We start from the raw sequence: 18,351 nt of genomic DNA, 5'->3' as shown, positions 1-18,351 counted from the left end.
TGTTTTATTATTTTTTTTAAACTTTTATTTTAGGTTCAGGGGTACGTGTGCAGGTTTGTTACAGATAAATTGCATGTCACAGGGATTTGGTTTACAGATTTGATCACCCAGCTATTAAGCATATTACCAGATAGGTCATTTTTTAATCCTTCCCTCCTCACACCCTCCACCCTGAAGCAGGCCCTGGTGTCTGTTGTTCCTTTGTTTGTGTCCATGTGTACTCAATGTTTAGCTCTCCTTATAAGTGAGAACATTTGGTATTTGGTTTTTGGTTCGTGCATTAGTTCCCTTAGGATAATGGCCTCCAGCTGCATCCATGTTGCTGCAAAGGACAAGATCTCATTGCTGTTTATAGTTGTGTAGTATTCCATGGTGTATATGTACCATATTTTCTTTATCCAGTCTACTGTTGATGGGCATTTAGGTTGATTCCATGTCTTTGCTATTGTGAATAGTGCTGTGATGAACATACAACTGTATCTTTACGGCAGAATGATTTATATTCCGTTGGGTCTATACCCAGCAGTGAGGTTGCTGGGTCGAACTGTAATTCTGTTTTAAGTTCTCTGAGAAATCACAGCACTGCTCTCCACAATGGCTGAACTAATTTATATTCACACCAGCAGTGTATAAGTGTTCCATTTTCTCTGCAACCTCACCAGGATGTTATTTTTTGACTTTTTAATCTTAATAGCCACAAAATTGTTGTGTTTTAAAGTCATTTGGGCCAGGCGCAGTGGCTCCTACCTATAATCCCAGCACTTTGGGAGGCCAAGGTGGGCAGGATCACTTGGAGTCAGGAGTTCGAGACCAGCTTGGCCAACATGGGGAAATCCCATCTCTACTAAAAATACAAAAATTAGTCAGGCGTGGTGGTGGGCGCCTGTAATCCCAGATACTCGGGAGGCTGAGGCAGGAGAATTGCTTGAACCAGGAAGGCGGAGGTTGCAGTGAGCCAAGATTGCACCACTGCACTCCAGCCTGGGCAACAGAGCAAGACTCCGTGTCAGAAAAAATATATATAATAAATCATTTGAAATAATTCCTCTTAGGCTGGGCATAGTGGCTCATACCTGTAATCCCAGCACTTCGGGAGGCCAAGGTGGGCGGATCACCTAAGATCAGGAGTTCGAGACCAGCCTGGCCAACATGGTGAAACCCCGTCTCTACTAAAAATACAAAAAAAAAAAAAATTTGGCCGGGTGTGGTGGCACGCGCCTGTAATCCCAGCTACTCAGGAGGCTGAGGCAGGAGAATTGCTTCAACCTGGAAGACGGAGCTTGCAGTGAGCCGAGATCGCGCCACTGAACTACAGCCTGGGTGACAGGGCAAGACTCCGTCTCAAAAAAAAAAAAAAGAAAGAATTCCTCTTTATGAAGGTCAGCCATCAACTCAATATACAGCTGAGTCCTATTTTGTTTTTCATTTTGATTCAATTTTTAATGATTTTTTTATTTAATTGTCATATAATTAGGTAAAATACCATGGTCCAATGTCAAATCTACAAAACAAGTTAGGTTCAGAGAAGTGTAGCTTTCATCCTTGAACCCTCCACTCTGCACCCTCTACAGGTGATTATTTTTTAAACCAGTTTTTGGTTTACCCTCCCATAAAACAGACTTCAGTCTCAACTCTTTTAAGTGGTACTCCTGGCCGGGCGCGGTGGCTCAAGCCTGTAATCCCAGCACTTTGGGAGGCCGAGACGGGCGGATCACGAGGTCAGGAGATCAAGACCATCCTGGCTAACACGGTGAAACCCCGTCTCTACTAAAAAGTACAAAAAAACTAGCTGGGCGAGGTGGCGGGCGCCTGTAGTCCCAGCTACTCGGGAGGCTGAGGCAGGAGAATGGCGTAAACCCGGGAGGCAGAGCTTGCAGTGAGCTGAGATCCGGCCACTGCACTCCAGCCTGGGCGCCAGAGCGAGACTCCGTCTCAAAAAAAAAAAAAAAAAAAAAAAAAAAAGTGGTACTCCTGGCTAAGATTTATTACAAGAAAAAGATACAAAACAAAATCAGCAAAGGGAAAAGCTACGCTGGGGAGTCCAAAGGAAACCAGTCCCAAACTTCCAAGAATCCTCTCCCATAGAGTCACATAGGACACCAAGCACCAACTCAAATAAAAGATTTATTCGTTCTGAAGTAAAAGACTATATATACATACACACACACAGGTTTTTTTTTTTTTTTGAGACAGAGTCTTGCTTTGTTGCCCAGGCTGGAGTACAGTGGCACGATCTCGGCTCACTGCAACCTCCACCTTCCAGGTTCAAGTGATTTTCAAGCGATTCTCCTGCCCCAGCCTCCCGAGTAACTGGGACTACAGGTGTGTACCACCATGCCCAGCTACTTTTTTGTATTTTTAGTAGAGACAGGGTTTCCCCATGTTGGCCAGGGTGGTCTCGATCTCCTGACCTTGTAATCTGCCCACCCTGGCCTCCCAAAGTGCTGGGATTACAGGCATGAACCACTGCCCAGCCCGAAGATTCTATATTATATATACAGTTTTCCACTTTTTTTCCTCTTATCTAAACATCATGGAGTTCATGCCATAGCAGTATAGAGATACTCATTTCTATTCACAGCTGCGTAGCACGCCAATGTAGATATGCCTTGGTTTATTGCCAGTGTCCTGTAGATGGACACCTGAGTTATTTCCAGGCTTTTGCTATTTACAAAGTATGCTATAATGACTAGTCTTGTACATACATCTTTATTTTTGCCAGTGTTATCTTTGGCTTAGACTACTAGAAATGGAATTGCTGGGTCAAAAAACAAATGCATATGTCATTTTGTAGGACAGAATCATAATCTCCTTCTGAAGAAGACAGCTGCTATAATGGTGCCTCCAGTGGTTCCTACTTCTGGGTAAATTGCCCCTTGACTGCAATTTACAGAAGTGATGGGGCTGGATGCGGAGGCTTATGCCTGTAATCCTAGCACTTTGGGAGGCCGAGGCAGGAGGATCACTTGAGCCCAGCAGTCTGACACTAACCTAGGCAACACAGCGAGACCTCATCTCTACTAAAAATCATTAAAGTTAGCCAGGCATGGTAGCGTGTGCCTCTGGTCCCAGCGACTCAGGAGGCTGAGGTAGGAGGATTGCTTGAGCCCAGCAGTTTGAGGCTGCAGTGAGCCATTCTACTCCACTCTACTCCAATCTGGGTGATAGAGCACACCCTTGTCTTAAAAAAAAAAAAGTGTTAGGATGTCACTTTCAAGATTAAGTACCAACGGACTGTGACTTCTGTTTTGCTCTCACACATTATCTGTCTGAGAGCTGGGAGCTTGTCTTTAAGTAGAAACCCACCCATCCCCAGGGAGAAGACAGGAGGGAAAATGGGGAGAGGTCACAGGTAAGCCCCCAATTCTGTTGATCTTCACTGCAGTAGCTTCTCATTACAAGCAGGCATCTGGCCACTATAGACCATTATAACTAGTTCTAGAAGTAATAATAGCAGATTTACTGTACAGAAGTGTCCATGGGCTCACAATTCTAAGGACATCATCGTGACAGCAAGTAGGAAAAAAAAGTAATTATTTCACCAAGTACCAGTTTCTCTCTTCTCCAATTCCTTTGGATAAGCTTCCTGCAAGAGGCCGATTTCCAGCTGTACGTGGTAATGAAAGGGTTTTTCTTTCTTATGTTAAATGCAAGCGAAGTGATTAACTAGAAGATAGCGTCTGATTGCGAGGAAATCAGTGATTCAGATGGTGTGGGAATGGCACCTGGGGATGGAGGAGGAGGGACAGAGGTGGAGGAAGCTGGTGCAGCCTAGCCTGCCTTGTTCCAAGGACACCCAAGGGCAGAAGGACTGAGCTCTGGGGGAGGACGGATTTGACATAACTGGTCCAGCTTCACAGTTTGCAGGTGCTGGAGGATGAGGAAAGTGGGAGCTAGCTGCAGATGCAGGACAAGAACCCAGGGCTTCCGTTCTTCATTTTGCCTGCCCTGCCGCTTCCACCCTTCCTACCCCTCCACCTCCCTTGTGTCTGTCACTGCCTTTTACAGCATTTACATTACACTTCAGCAAAAAGTTGTGGTTTCGTTTTTTAAAAATAAAAACAGCACTGAAGAAGTAGAAGGAAGATATTCAGGGTTTTTATTTTTATTTTTTGAGTCTGGGTCTCGCTCTGTCACCCAGGCTGGTGTACAGTGGTGAGATCATAGCTTACTGTAGCCTCGACTTCCTGGGCTCAAAGATCCTCACACCTCAGCCTTCCAAGTATTTGGGACTACAGGCACATAACATCATGCCTGGCTGAATTAATTATTTTAAGAGATGTGGTCTAGCTATGTTACCCAGGCTGGTCTCAAACTCCTGGCTTCTAGCAATCCTCCCACTTCAGTCTCCTGAATCACTGGGATTACAGGCTGGGCATGATGGCCATCATGCCAGCTCTAGGTTTTTAAAATGTAGGCAAGGAGGTCAGCATTTACACAAAAGCAGGGTTTGAAGTAAGCCATAGAAATTTAGGAAGCTTAATAAAGAGAGGGGTCTAATCAAGGTTTCCTGTAGGATAGGGGCTTTAAATTAGGCCTTAAAGAACAAAGAATGTTTGTGGGTGTGGTAAGCAATGACTTGGAGCAGAGCTCTCTAGCCATTGGGCTCACCCTCACAGGCAGGCACCACTGACCCCAGGGGGGTGTAGGCAGCTGGAGGAAGTGCTATGTGTCCCCCATTCCAGTGATGGCGGCCCCTCTCAGAGTCAATACCCTTCCTTTCAAGAGACTGAACATACAACTGGACAATGGCCAGGCCACATAAGACAATAGACCCTGACCAGAAACCCATAACCTGCCTGGGAAGCCAAGGAAGCCGAACCACAGCCTCAGCAGCAATCGGATCCAGAACAGTCTGAATTTAGTGGCTGCCAGCTTCTTCTCAATCCCCAGCCACCACACCCCCTCTTCCAACTCCAGACCAACCAGAGAAAGCCAAATATACCCCCCCAACCAACTAAAGCTGCCCCTCCACAGTTAGTCCGCTCTGTCCCTATGCCTAGTCCACTCTGTCCTCATGCCAACAATCTCCAATCACAGCACACCCAAAGCCTTCCCTTTTTTTCCACTATTAACATTTCCCAGTCCCTGCCTGCCTTTGACCCCTGCCAAATGCAAGCAATCATGGCTGACTCCTTTGCAGACTTGGGCTAAATAGCCTCTCTGCTCTTGTTTAGGTGATCTTTATTTCCACATCTCCAACAGGGAGTCTGGACACAAACTGACAATACTCATGAAATCAACACCCAGATGAGGAGGTAGACCAGCACTCCAGGATGCCCTCCGCAGTATCCCTCCTGTTAACTGTTTTCCCGGCTTTTAACACCATGGATCAGTTTTGCTGATTTCTGTACATTTTGTAGGAACAGAATCATACAATGAATACTTTCTTGATGGTGAGGAATCTGACCTCTTTTGCTTGACCTCATGTCTGTTAAATTTATCCATGTTGCTGTGCATAGCAGTATTTTCATTCATATTCATTGCTGTACAGTAGTATTCAACCCTGTGACTTCACTGCAACTTCAACTGTGGATGGACATTTGGGTTGGTAGATGGACATTTGGGTTGCTTGATGGACATTTGGGTTGCTTGGAGTTTGGGGCTACAGTCAGTGTGGTGGTTGGAAACATTCTTGCCAATGTCTCAGTGGACGTAGCTCTTGTTTGTGTGGTGTACACACCCAGGAGTGGAACTGCTGGATCACAGTTTATATGTATGTTTGGCTTTTGGTAGATACTGCCAGTTTTCCAACAGGGTCACACCAACTTGGTCCATTCAGGCTACAGTGAAACAGCCTGGGTAATTTGTAAACAACAAAAAATTATTTCTCACAGTTCTAGAGTCTGGGAAGTCCAAGATCAAGGTGCCAGCAGATCCAGTGTCCAGGGCGGGCTCTCTGCTTCAGAGATACAGCGCCTTCTGACTGCATCCTCACGTGGTAGAAGTGACAGAGGACTCCCTCACGCCTCTTTTATAAGGTGCTAACCCCATTCATGATCTCCACCCTCATGACCTAACCACCGCCCAAAGGCCCCACATCTTTATTTTATTATTTTTTTGAGATGGAGTCTTGCTCTGTCACCCACGCTGGAGTGCAGTGGTGCGATCTCGGCTCACTGCAATCTCCACCTGGGTTCAAGCGATTCTCCTGCCTCAGCCTCTGAGTGGCTGGGATTACAGAGGTACACCGCCACACCTGGCTAATTTTTGTATTTTTAGTAGAGACGGGGTTTTACCATGTTGGCCAGGCTGATCTCAGACTCCTGGCTTCAAGAGATCTGCCCCTCGCCAGCTTCCCAAAGTGCTAGGATTATAGTCACAAGCCACCATGCCCAGCCCCAAAGGCCCACCTCTTAATGCCATCACTTTGGGGGTTAGGTTTCGACATATGAATTCAAAGGGGACACATACATTCAGACCACAGCACTGACTCAGATTCCCTGCAAAACCCTTGAGAGTTTCATTTTTGTCAGATTTACTCTCTATAGGCTCTAAGTATTATTCCTCCTCCCCTGATTTAGTTATTATAAACAGTACATAACTGATCAGATTAACACCTGTCCCTTTGCCACCCCTAATGCCTGCCCCCGTTCATGTTCCAGGAACACTCCATTAGACCACCCCCTACTGTTTTGGTGGGTGGTGGGAGGGGGCCCATCGGGTGAGGTCTTTGCTGTATTATTCTGTGTCACTGAGGCCTATCCCAGTGCTCTGCACACGCAGATGCAAATATCTGTTGTATGATTATATAAAAGGAATGATGTGAAAGCCTATTTGTCTGCACCACACCTTATGAACATCCCCAACCACTTGAAGGCACTCATAGTGTCTTAATCATCTTAGGCCTTCAATCTGGCATAGGGAACTCCTTTAATAAACAATGTCTGCTAAGCCAAATGGCTTCCTGAGGCCTGGCATTTTAGGCTGTGTCCCCTGCCCCACCTCACCCAGCCTCGGGGCATTGAGCCTGGCTGGGCACACACGTGATAGTTGTAATCATATTGTCACAACATCCCTGAGACTCCATTAATTACATATTGAGTGTTATAGTACTATTATAGCAGGTGGCAGATCTTGGCATACTGGGCAGGGATGTGTTGGTGTGAAAATCTCTCTGTATTTTAGAGACAGGGTCTCCCTCTGTTGCCCAGGCTGAAGTGCAGTGGTGCCATCATAGCTCACTGTAACTTCAAACTCTTGTGCTCAAGTGATCCTCCCACCTCAGCCTCCTGAGTAGCTGGAACTATAGGCACGTACCACCACACCCAGCTAATTTTTAAATTTTTTGTAGAGGTAGGGTCTAGCTGTTACCCACACTGGTTTTGAACTCCTGAACTCAAGCAGTCCTTCTGCCTTGGTCTCCTAAAGTGCTGGGATTACAGGTGTGATCCACCACGTCCAGCCAAAATCTCACTTTAAGTGGGGTCCCTGACTCCAGACAGGTGATAGGCTGTGGTTCACAGGCATAAAGAGCATCCAGCCTGGGGCCCCGGAGCCAGAGTTTTCCCTCACATTGTCCCCCGGGTCCTTCATCCCTCCTAATCTTGCAAACCAGCTGTCAATTGGGTTGAGATGGTATATCTTTCATAGGGTCATTGTGGGGATTAAATGAGTTAATATATGTAAAGCACTTAGCGTAATGCCTGGCAGACAGTAAGGTATGGAATACCTTGTAACCCTTATTATTGCTGTTGCTGTTAGCAACAGAGTGAGGAATGCTGGGAGTGACCATGCCCAGCACCAATGAGGCCTTCATAGCCTTGGGCTAAAGGAAAAAGAGTAGAAAGGTGAACACAGAGAGAGGACTCAATTTCAACACAGATGCATTAGACCAAGAACTCTGGACTCACTTTCCTTGGAGGTGGGGGTGCTATCTGCTGCTTAATGGAGCATCATGGAAAACGTGGGTCTCAAGGCCTGAAGGACTCCATTCCTAAGAGATGGAAGCAGGAGACATGCTACAGAGTTTGAATCTTGCCCAACACGGGGATTTCTGCCTGCTGGAAGGGCTCTGTCAGGGCCTAGTGGAAGCCCTTGCCTCAGTGGGGCAGACTGCTGCTGGACACACCTATCATTCATCATCACCTCTCTGGGACAGTAGTAGCAGCCAGGCACCTCCAAAGAGCTTGACAACAGAGGAACCCACTTCAGCCCCTCCTCCTAAGACAGGATCCAGCGCTACTCCAGCTCTGAATTGGTTCAAGGAGAGAGACATCATCCACAGAGGCCACAAAACCAAGAGGTGGATGCCTCATTGTTACTTCATGCTGCCTGGGAGCAAAGAGAGGGCCTTAGGCACAAAATCCTCCAGACCTACGTCTGCCCCTTGGCTTTCTCAACCTTTCACTCTCCAACTTCTATAAAGAACCTGTACAGTGGCGAGGCACCGTGGCTCACACCTGTAATCCCAGCATTTTGTGAGGCTGAGGCGGGCGGATCACTGGAGGTCAGGAGTTTGAGACCAGCCTGGCCAACATGGTGAAACCCCATCTCTAACATAAATATGAAAATTAGCCAGGTGTGGTGGCGGGCACCTCTAATTCCAGCTACTTGGGAGGCTGAAGCAGGAGAATCACTTGAACCCAGGAGGCGGAGGTTACAGTGAGCCAAAGTTGTGCCACTGCACTCCATCCAGCCTGGGCAACAGAGTAACACTCCATCTCAAAAAAAAAGAAAAAAAAAAAAAGTAAAAAAAAAAGAACCTGTGCAGAATGAGGGGAAGCAGGCAGGGGTGAACAAGATAGCCATGAATTGATAATTACTGAAGTTGGGTGATGGGCTCATGGAGATTTGTTATTCTACTCTCTCTACTTTTTTGGGTTTGAAAGTTCACAATAAATAATGTTGCTCAAAGGAACTATTAATAATTTGAGGCCAGTCAGGGTAAAGAGCATCTCCTAGATTTTTTTTTTTTTTTGGTAGAGGTAGGGTCTTGCTTTATTGCCCAGGCTTGTCTCAAACTCCTGGCTTCAAAGGATCCTCCCACCTTGACTTCCCAAAGTGCTGGGATTACAGGCATGAGCCACCACATCCAGCCTCCCTCATCTTTGACTAAAGTCTCATAAATCTGAGAATATCTAGCAAGGAATTAAGGTGAGGGTGTGGCACTGTTCTGGCTTCAGTCTGTCACCAGGCAGAGTCCACGCATTCTTCCCAGGGGGAGAGAAGCAGTGACAGGTCTTGGGCTTTGAGGGAAATGATTCAGCAGGAGAAAAAAGGTGGAGAGGGGCTAATATGAAGATACCATTGCTGCAGGTGGCTCTGCCCCTAAGCACTGAGGAGGGCACCGGTCCCTCTGGCCCCACCCAGCCTTCACCCCAAGTGAAGTATGCTTTCTCAGGTCCCCAAGGATGGGTGGCCAGGTCCCCCACTGGGGGTGGAGGTCTCACTCCCTCCCTTGGGTTCTGACCTCCACATTATCCAGCTGTGAGGGTGACCTGCCTGGCTTTCCCCACTAAGTGCAGCTCCCCGCAGCTGAAAGCTACACTCCCAACACAGGACTTCTGAGATTTGACACTGGCCAGTTCACACCCTGCTTGAAGCTGGCATTTGAGAGGCCTTCGGGTTGACAACAGCAGCAAGGTCGCTGTTCAAAGTAGGCCAAGTCACGGCTTTTGGGCGGCATCATTTGAAAGGTGCTGGGGTCGGCCAGGCGCAGTGGCTCATGCCTGTAATCCCAGCACTTTGGGAGGCCAAAGCGGGTGGAGCACTTGAGGTCAGGAGTTCAAGAACAGCCTGGCCAACATGGAGAAACCCCATCTCTACTAAAAATACAAAAATTAGTCAGGTGTGGTGGCAGGCCTCTGTAATCCCAGCTACTCAGGAGGCTGAGGCAGGAGAATTGCTTGAACCCGGGAGGCAGAGGTTGCAGTGAGCCGAGATCATCCCACTGCACTCCAGCAGCCTGGGCAACGGAGTAAGACTGTCTCAAAAAAAGAAAAAAAAAGAATTGGTGGGGGTCGGGTGCAGTGTCTCACATCTGTAATCCCAGCACTTTGGGAGGCTAAGGCAAGATCTCATGTGAGGCCAACCTGGGCAACATAACAGCATGACCTGATCTCTACAAAAAAATTAATTTGGCTCGGCGCAGTGGCTCACACCTGTAATCCCAGCACTCTGGGAGGCCGAGGCAGGTGGATCGCAAGGTCAGGAGATCGAGACCATCCTGGCTAACACGGTGAAACCCCGTCTCTACTACAAATACAAAAAAATTAGCCGGGCGTGATGGCTGGCACCTGTAGTCCCAGCTACTCAGGAGGCTGAGGCAGGAAAATGGCATGAACCCGGGAGGCAGAGGTCGCAGTGAGCCGAGATCGCACCACTGCACTCCAGGCTGGGCGATGGAGTGAGACTCCATCTCAAAAAAAAGAAAAAAAAATTTAATTAGCCAGACATGGTGGCATGCACCTGAAGTCCTAGTTACTCAGAAGACTGAGGCAGGAGGATCGCTCAAGCCCAGGAGTTTGAGGAGGCAGTGAGTTATGATTGCACCACTTCGCCCTAGGCTGGGTGATTCTCTAAAAACAAAAACAAAAACAAAAAAACAAAAACATGGGAGGCAGGGCTGGGAAGGTCCCTCAACCCTTTCTACATGCCTTACCCAGGGTATCTCCCATAATAGCTGGTTACTGTGCTAAAACTTTTTTTTTTTTTTTTTTTTTGAGACAGAGTCTCACTCTATCACCCAGGCTGGAGTGCAGTGCTGCAATCTCAGCTCACTGCAACCTCCGCCTCCTGACGGGCTCAAGTGATCTTCCCACCTCAGCCTCCCACGTAGCTAGGACTATAGATGAGTGCCACCATGCCCTGTTACTTTTTGTATTTTTTACCGAGGCTCCTACTGTGCTAAAATTCTACCACTTGGGCAACAGTCTTCGCGGCTACATATTGCCTTTTTTTTTTTTTTTGAAAGAGTACCACTCTGTCACCCAGGCTGGAGTGCAGTGGCACAATTTCGGCTCAGTGCAACCTCTGCCTCCTGAGATCATGCAATTCTCGTGGCTCAGCCTCCCTAGTAGCTGGGATTACAGACGCGTGCTACCACACCTGGCTAATTTTCGTATTTTTAGTAGAGACGGGGTTTCACCATGTTGGCCAGGCTAGTCTTGAATTCCCAACCTCAGGCAATCCGCCCACCTCGGCCTCCCAAAGTCCTGGGATTACAGGCGTGAGCCACCGTGCTCGGCCCGTGTTGCCTTTTCAAAATGCTTTTTTCAAAGCTACGCTGTGACGGTAATACACTAAAACTAGTACTTGTACATAAATTGTTAACTGACGTGCCCAGCATGGGTACATAACTGGGGTTTAGGGTGGGGGGACAGAGGGCTTTTTAAGATTGGTGGTGAGGGATGGGGAGTAGTACAGACAGCTTGGGTAGGGTCCACTCCTGGTGTAGGTTGCTGGACTTGGAGCATGGGACGAAGAGATGTTCAGAGATAGAGGTCATTAGGTTGCTGAACTCTCCTAGGGCAGTGGAGTGAAAAGGATATAGCAGCCAAGGCAGAGTGTAGATGCCTGGAGGCTGACAGCTTGGGGAGGGGCCAGAGTGAGCCCCACCCCCGATGGCTCTAGTTCTTGTCCCTTGCAGAGCTCAGAAATGGAGGTGGCTCCTGTGCCTTGTCCAGCAATGGCTGCCTGAAAATAACCCACAAGGATACCCTCAATCTACTCCAATGTGTTTCTGGTGTTATTGTAGCTAATCTCCCCACCAGTGGGTGAACTTGGGATGGGGGAACCTGGCTGCTGGGAGTGGAAACACCCTAGAGCCTCCACCATGTACGGCTGCCCAGTGGACACACCTCTCTCCCCAGCAATTTCTCAAGGCACAAGATAAAGTGAGGGGCAAATACAAAGATACAGCTGTGAGGCGGGAGGGTCTGAGTCTGCCTCTAAAGGAGTAGCCAAGGCTCCTGTTTCTCTGCTTTTTTTTTTTTTTTTTTTTTCTTGAGACAGGGTCTCACTCTGTCACCCAGGTTGGAGTGCGGTGGCACGATCCTAGCTCACTGCAGCTTCAAGCTTCTGGGCTCAAGTGATCCTCCCACCTCAGCCTCCCAAGTAGCTAAGACGACAGATGCACCAGCACACCTGGCTAATTTTTTAAACTTTTTTGTAGAGATGGGGCCCTGTTGCCCACCACGCCTGGCCCCTCAACACTTAATAGTGATAATAACACAATTCCAACCCTTGGTAAATGCCAGGACTCATCCTAAAATCTACATCGATAAACTCCTTTAATCCTCACAACACTGGGAAATACATATATATACTCATCCTCCTTTTACAGGTGAGAAAACTAAGGCACAGACAGATAAATCCCTTGCCCAAGGTCACAGAGCTGGTGAGAGGCAGGGCAGGATGCAGGCCTAGGCTGCCTGTGCTGCAGAGCTGCACCCTGGACCACTGTGCACTCTGCCTCTCATGCCCTCAGCTCTACTAGGTTGGGCAGGAGAGAGGTGGGAGAAGCAGTTAGTGGCTACTGGCTCTGGGCCAGGCACTTGGCAAACACCTGTAGGTTCAATCTCAGAACCACCCAGTGAAGAATGAGCCAGATACTCACTGTCCACGTGGAGAAGCAAAACCAGAAGTCTGACATCCGCCAAAGCCACACAGCCCAGGAAGTGAGGGAGCTGAAATCCAAACCTCTGCCTGAGCTCTGCCCACCAGGTGTCTCCTCCCCAGCCCACGTAGGGAGCTGAAGAGAATGAAGACCAGAGGGGAGGGAAAGAGGAGGCCAGAGAGGAGCTCCAGAGGTCTTCCTCAGGCCTGGCACCTGCCCCTGGCTTCTCTGAGGTCCACAGGAACCTCCAGACCTTCCCAGGATTGCCCAGCAGGGGAGGGGACTCAGTGGGGCAGGAACCCAAGGCAGTTGGGCTCCTGGAGAGCAGCCACCCTGCCGCTCCTGCCTGCCTCAGTGCAATGGTCTCAGGCTGGGCTGCCAGGGTGGGAGCCAGGTCTTGTGGAGTCGCCCACACACCACACACCTGCCCTGAGGCCTTCGGGGACCAATGCAACAGGAGAAGCATTCCCGAGCACCGTGTGCTCCAGTGATCCCTCCTGATCCACCTGGGCCAACGGGGCTGAGGCCTGGAGGAGGAAGCTCCTCTGGAGGACATGGATGATAACCTGCATTTCCAGTGGGGAAGGTCTGGAGCACTGGGGGCAGCCCAGGACCCAGAAAGCCAAGGACGGGGACTCACACAGGGCACAGTGGGAACAGAGATGCTGCTCTAAGGACTTGGTTCAGCCAAAGCACGTGCTGCAGGCAGGCCTGCAGTCCCTTAGCTCCCTCTGACCCAGCCTCCACCATCCCCAAGAAAGGGATAAGGGGCTTTGGAGAGGGGCAAGTTGTACTGCAGGAATGGAGCAGATGAGTGGTGGGAAGGGCCCAGGGCTTCACTAGTGCAGGCGCCGCCGGTACATCGCCACCAGGAGTGTGACTACCAGCACCCCTGCCACAGCCGCCTGGAGCCACAGAGCCCCAGGTGAGGGCCTGTGGCATGGCACCTCCCTCTCCTGGAACTTCTGGTCGATGTGTGGCCTGGGGCCACCCTGCGGGTCCGCAGGTGGCCCAGGGTTGCCCTCCATGAGCTGGATGCTGGGGTTCTCAGCCACGTGGATCCCAAAGGTGCCCTCGGACTTGTACTCATTCTCCTCTGGGCCATGGCAGGGCCCCATGCCCAAGGAGGTGCTGGCACTGATGGCAAGATCCTCAGAGCAGCCTGAGAACTGGCTGTCTGCCTGGGATACCAGTATGCCAGGCTTACTCAGCTCCGACTCAAAGCCCCCATTCTCAGAGCTGCTGTCTAGCCAGGCTGAGCGGCCTCCAGTGGCGCCTGCAGGTGTTGGAGCTGCTGAGGTCTCCTGGGAAAGAAAGGAGAGCACTGGAAGGGACTGGGGTTGGCAGGGAGACGAGCCTAGTGGGGCGGTGCCATTCCCAGGCCAGGGCATGAAATAGCACTCCAACCCCTCAATTCCCAGTCCATAATGCCCCTAGGCCACCTTTTCTTGGAGCAGTGGGGGAAGACGGGACCAAGGACCTGCATCAATGGTGGCCTCCTCCAGGGCAGCCTTTCCCTATTCCCTGGCCTGCCTGTGAGCTCATGCCCACCTGGAAGCCCTTGGTAGGGCGGGGCCCCATCCTGCACTGACATCCTGCCTGGGCCTGAGAACTAGAGAGCAGCCACAGGGTCAGAGGCCTGGCCATGTGCCCATAGGGCCATATGGACTTGGCTCCTCCCAGCAGACAGCCACAGCTAGAGTCAGATGTGAGGCTTGGAGCAGGCAACGATGGGGGGCTGCTGGGTCATAGTGGCTGCTCAGGTGGGACTGCGTTCTGTAAAGCCTGGCCATGGAGGGGCACGCCGGGCATCCTGGTGGCCAAGAGCAAGGCAAGAGGCAGATGGGCCAGTGTGCTGTCCCCCTCACTGCCTCCTTATATTCTAAATGGCACTGTTCGGCTTCACTAGGAGCTACGAGCCTTAAATGAACTTATGCACCTGACCAGTGGGTGCCCCCTGTGGCTGACCCTCCTGAGATGTCCAGACTTAGGAGCTCTAATGACTGTTCCTTCTGGAGAACATGGTGTGGGGCCTACATGAGGCTGGTTCTGTATACCTGCAAGGAGAGGCCATAGAGCAGCCCAGGCTGGAGACAATGCAGACTGGGAAGGGGCCAAGGCTGGGGCCAGGTGGGCAAGCTCTCCCAGGGGAAGGGGCGTGGATCCCTGCCAGGAGGGGCAAGGACTTACCTCAGTTCTGCTGCTCCTGTCAGTGGGGACTGTGCTGGCAGACACCTTGGTGCGCACCATGCTAGTAGGCACTTTGGATGGCACCATGCCAGCACGGGTTGAGTTGATGGGCAATTTGGATGGTGCTGGATTGGTGAACACAGAAGGCACTGCACCAGGGGGCTTTGAGCTAGTTGGCAACTTGGAGGGCACTGTGCTGGCAGATGCTGGGTTGGCAGGCACTTTCGGGGCCACTGTGTTCACAGGCATCAAGGTGGTAGGCACTTTGGAGGGCAGAGAGTTGGCAGGTGCCTCTGCCCCACTGGAGCAGATGATAGGCTCAGCCCGGTCACTCTCTGCACCCTGTTCACCCTCTGCAGCCCCTGCAGAGGCCAAGCCAGGGGATGAGGAGGAGGAGGAGGAGGAGGTGCCAGTAGATACAACTGACCCTGCAGGTCCAGGCAAGCGGCTTGCCCTGGGGGTGGAACGGGCCAGGGGCTGGAAGGAGACAGATGGAGACACAGGCCCACGGGATGGTATGAGGCTGGAGGTTGCACCTGCAGGTGGCAAAACACAAGTGGAAACACAGACCCAAAGACCGTTACTGAGGCCTGGAGAAGGGTCCCTCTGCCCCAGGTTTCACGGTCCCTACTGTGTCTAGGCCTCCAAATCTCCTGCCCTTGAAGGAGATGCCGCAGTCCCTTTAGTCACTGCTTCCTGGCCTGAAAGCCCAACAGCTGCCCTCAGTCCTTGACCTGTAGCCCCAAGTCTGTCCTGGCACACAGTGAAATGGTACCTAGGAACTTGAAGATCATTATTAATTATTCTCTCCACTTTTTCCTCTCCCACCTGGGAAACCTCCCCTCTCCTGTGTCCACTTTTTCTACCTTGACCTTAGCCTCATGGAATCCTGAACACTTCCCCCATTGCTGTCCCTCTCCGACCACCACGAGTGGAAGCAGTCGTGGATCAGGGTGAGGGGTGGCAGGACGGCGCATGCAGAACGGCTCATACCAGCCAAGAGGGCTGGCCATCCCAGAGGCTTGGGAAGAGAGGCAACAGGGACAAAGCCACCCCTGGGAGGCTGCCTGACCTGGGTCGGGGAAGCAGGGGATAGCAGGTAGTGATGGTGTATAAAGGCAGTTGCAGCAGGACTCTCCACGGAACTCGGAATGCACAGGCCAAGCCCCACAGCTGGCAAAAGTCAGGGTGATTCTGATGTACACCTCCCCCACGGCAATCTAATACCACAGAATCTCATGGGACCTGTGTCTACAAACATACTGAAACCTAAGTGCCCTCTGCCTCCATGGTCTGCAGCAACTCCTGAAAGGCATCCCATGGCCAGATGACACTACAAAGCACAGACAGGTGCTTGGAGCAGTTTGGGGATGACAAAAGTACTAAGATGACATCTCCCAGCCTTTAGCTGCTCATTGTCTTGTGGCTGTCCCAGGGCACTGAGGGCTGACTGGGCACCAGCATCATGTGGAACAGTTTGGGAAGTAGGAAAGAGACATGCTAGCCTGAGAGGTCCAGATGGACAACTATATATTTCTGAGGGGGAGCACTGAGGTCTGGAGTTGGGTCCAGGCCACTGGATGATGAAGAAGTCTGGGAACTGAGAAGTTTTCATGATTCACTGGGAACTGGAGATCTCTGCGGTAAGGCAGTGCCTAAAGGCTCCCCTGCCAACAGCTGATGCAGCCCTGCACTGTCCCTTGCCCACCGCCCTCCAGGCCCTGGCTGATCCCCACAGTCCCTTTGGCAGAGGGCAGAAATGGCCCGACTTATCTCACTTACCTCCACCTAGCCTCTTTGCACTGTGCCTGTCAGTCCTCCCCTCTAGGGAGGGAGTCTATGTCCCTACTCCTTGAATCTAGGCTGGCCTTATCACTTGCTTTTGCCCACAGAATGGGGCATGGGGGACACTGTGCCAGTTTTGAGCCCTCTCTCTCTGAGAACTCTGCCCAGCTGCCATGATGGGTTTGTGTGCTGGAGGATGAGAGACCACATAGAAGAGAACCAAGGTGCAAGGCCAACAGCCAGAGGCAGAACTTATGTATATATCAGTGAGTACTTGAGAGGAAATTCAGTCAAGACCAGAATAAGTGCCCAGGTAGGTAGCCCAAATGCCTGACCCACAGGATCATATGCTAAATAAATGGCTATATTTTAAGCTACTGAAAAAAAACAAAATTGGAAAACTGTATTTGTTACACAGCAAATGCTAACTGATATACCCGCTAAGGAACTGGTTTGCTTCCTGGGTTGAACTCCCTTTATTCCCACCTTGTCTCCTGTTCAAGGAAGCCAGAGGGGCAACTCTTAATTCTCACCTTCACTTGAGAGATCAGAAGGACCCTATAATTCCAGATTCCATGCATACCTGCTGTGTGGGTACTGCCCAGTTCTGTGTCCTGCTCCTGATGCCCGCTGGAGGTCAGAGGGCTGAGGGCTGCCAGGTCAGAGGAGGGCTCCAGGGGGCCACCATCTGGACTCCTTGGGATGACTCTGGGGTTAAGTGTCTGTGGGGCTTGCTCTGAACTCTGCAAGAGGGAAAATATGATTAAGGCAGTTGCCTCTCCCAAGAGCTTTCAAAGGGCAACTTGTGCTCTTGGGGCATCTCCTATAGGTCTCAGCCCACACCATGGAGCACAGGAGCCAAGGGAGCCCTTGTCTGGGTTCTGGTAATTCCCAGACCCTCTGTCCACAGGTGTCCTTGCATCTACCTCACAGAAAACACAGCATCGCCGGGCGCAGTGGCTTACGCCTCTAATCCCAGCACTTTGGGAGGCAAAGGTGGGCAGATCACCTGAGGTCAGGAGTTCAAGACCAGTCTGGCTGACATGGCAAAACCCCATCTCTACAAAAACTACAAAAATTAGCTGGGCATGGTGGTGGATGCCTGTAATCCCAGCTACTCCGGAGGCTGAGGCAGGAGAATGACCTGAACCCAGGAGGCAGAGGTAGCAGTGAGCCAAGATCGCTCCACTGCACTCCAGCCTGGGCGACAGAATGAGACGCTATCTCAAAAAAGATAAAATAAAATAAAAACTGTGCTCTCCCAGCTGGTTGGTGACAGAGGATTAGGGCTGTCACAGGGTAAAGACGTGGTCAGCAGTCTGGAAGCTGGTCTGGGGCAGATTGCCACTAAGGAAGCCCTGGGGTTCTGAGCAGAGATTAGGCGTGAATTATAGGGGACAGGAGAGGGTTTCTGGAAGGCTCAGTGGGCAGAAGTAGGCAGATAGGAACACAAAAGCAGGTGGCTCAAGGTGTCCTGTGAGGACAGACCTCTCCTGGGGAGTCTGGCGCCCGGGTCTCCTGGACAGGCATGGGGTAACTTGGCTCCTTCTCTCTGTAGCCGTTGTAGGGGATACTGTGGGCCGCAGCAGGTGTGGGGGGCCCTGGCCCCTCAGCAGGAAGTGACGGTGGCTCCAGTGGGTCTGGGGGATGGTCCAAGGTCCCTGGAGGACAAAGATGTAGTGATATCAAGAAGGAATCTGGGCTGGGCATAGTGGCTCATGCCTGTAATCCCAGCACTTTGGGAGGCCAAGGCGGGCGGATCACAAGGTCAGGAGATCGAGACCATCCTGGCTAACATGGTGAAACCCCGTCTCTAC

The 18,351-nt window shown here is 50.8% G+C and overlaps 1 protein-coding gene across 3 annotated transcripts in view; it reads right to left on the bottom strand.

Moving 5' to 3' along the window:
- Positions 1-8,905: 8,905 nt before the first annotated feature.
- Positions 8,906-18,351, bottom strand: part of MAVS (mitochondrial antiviral signaling protein) — a 35,684-nt gene continuing 26,238 nt past the window's right edge. For all 3 annotated transcript variants that reach the window (XM_011975145.1, XM_011975135.1, XM_011975152.1), the window contains 4 exons: positions 18,023-18,195; positions 17,118-17,277; positions 14,750-15,285; positions 8,906-13,863 (listed from right to left, as the gene is read on the bottom strand). In XM_011975145.1, the coding sequence (XP_011830535.1) occupies positions 13,399-13,863; positions 14,750-15,285; positions 17,118-17,277; positions 18,023-18,195 (1,334 nt within the window). In that variant the 3' untranslated portion in view covers positions 8,906-13,398. The remainder of the gene's footprint in view (positions 13,864-14,749; positions 15,286-17,117; positions 17,278-18,022; positions 18,196-18,351) is intronic.

The sequence above is a fragment of the Mandrillus leucophaeus genome, unplaced genomic scaffold, assembly GCF_000951045.1.
Source record: "Mandrillus leucophaeus isolate KB7577 unplaced genomic scaffold, Mleu.le_1.0 Scaffold101, whole genome shotgun sequence".
Classification (NCBI taxonomy): domain Eukaryota; kingdom Metazoa; phylum Chordata; class Mammalia; order Primates; family Cercopithecidae; genus Mandrillus; species Mandrillus leucophaeus.
Note: the sequence above shows the minus strand (reverse complement) of the source record. Positions and strands in the feature narration are given on the sequence as shown.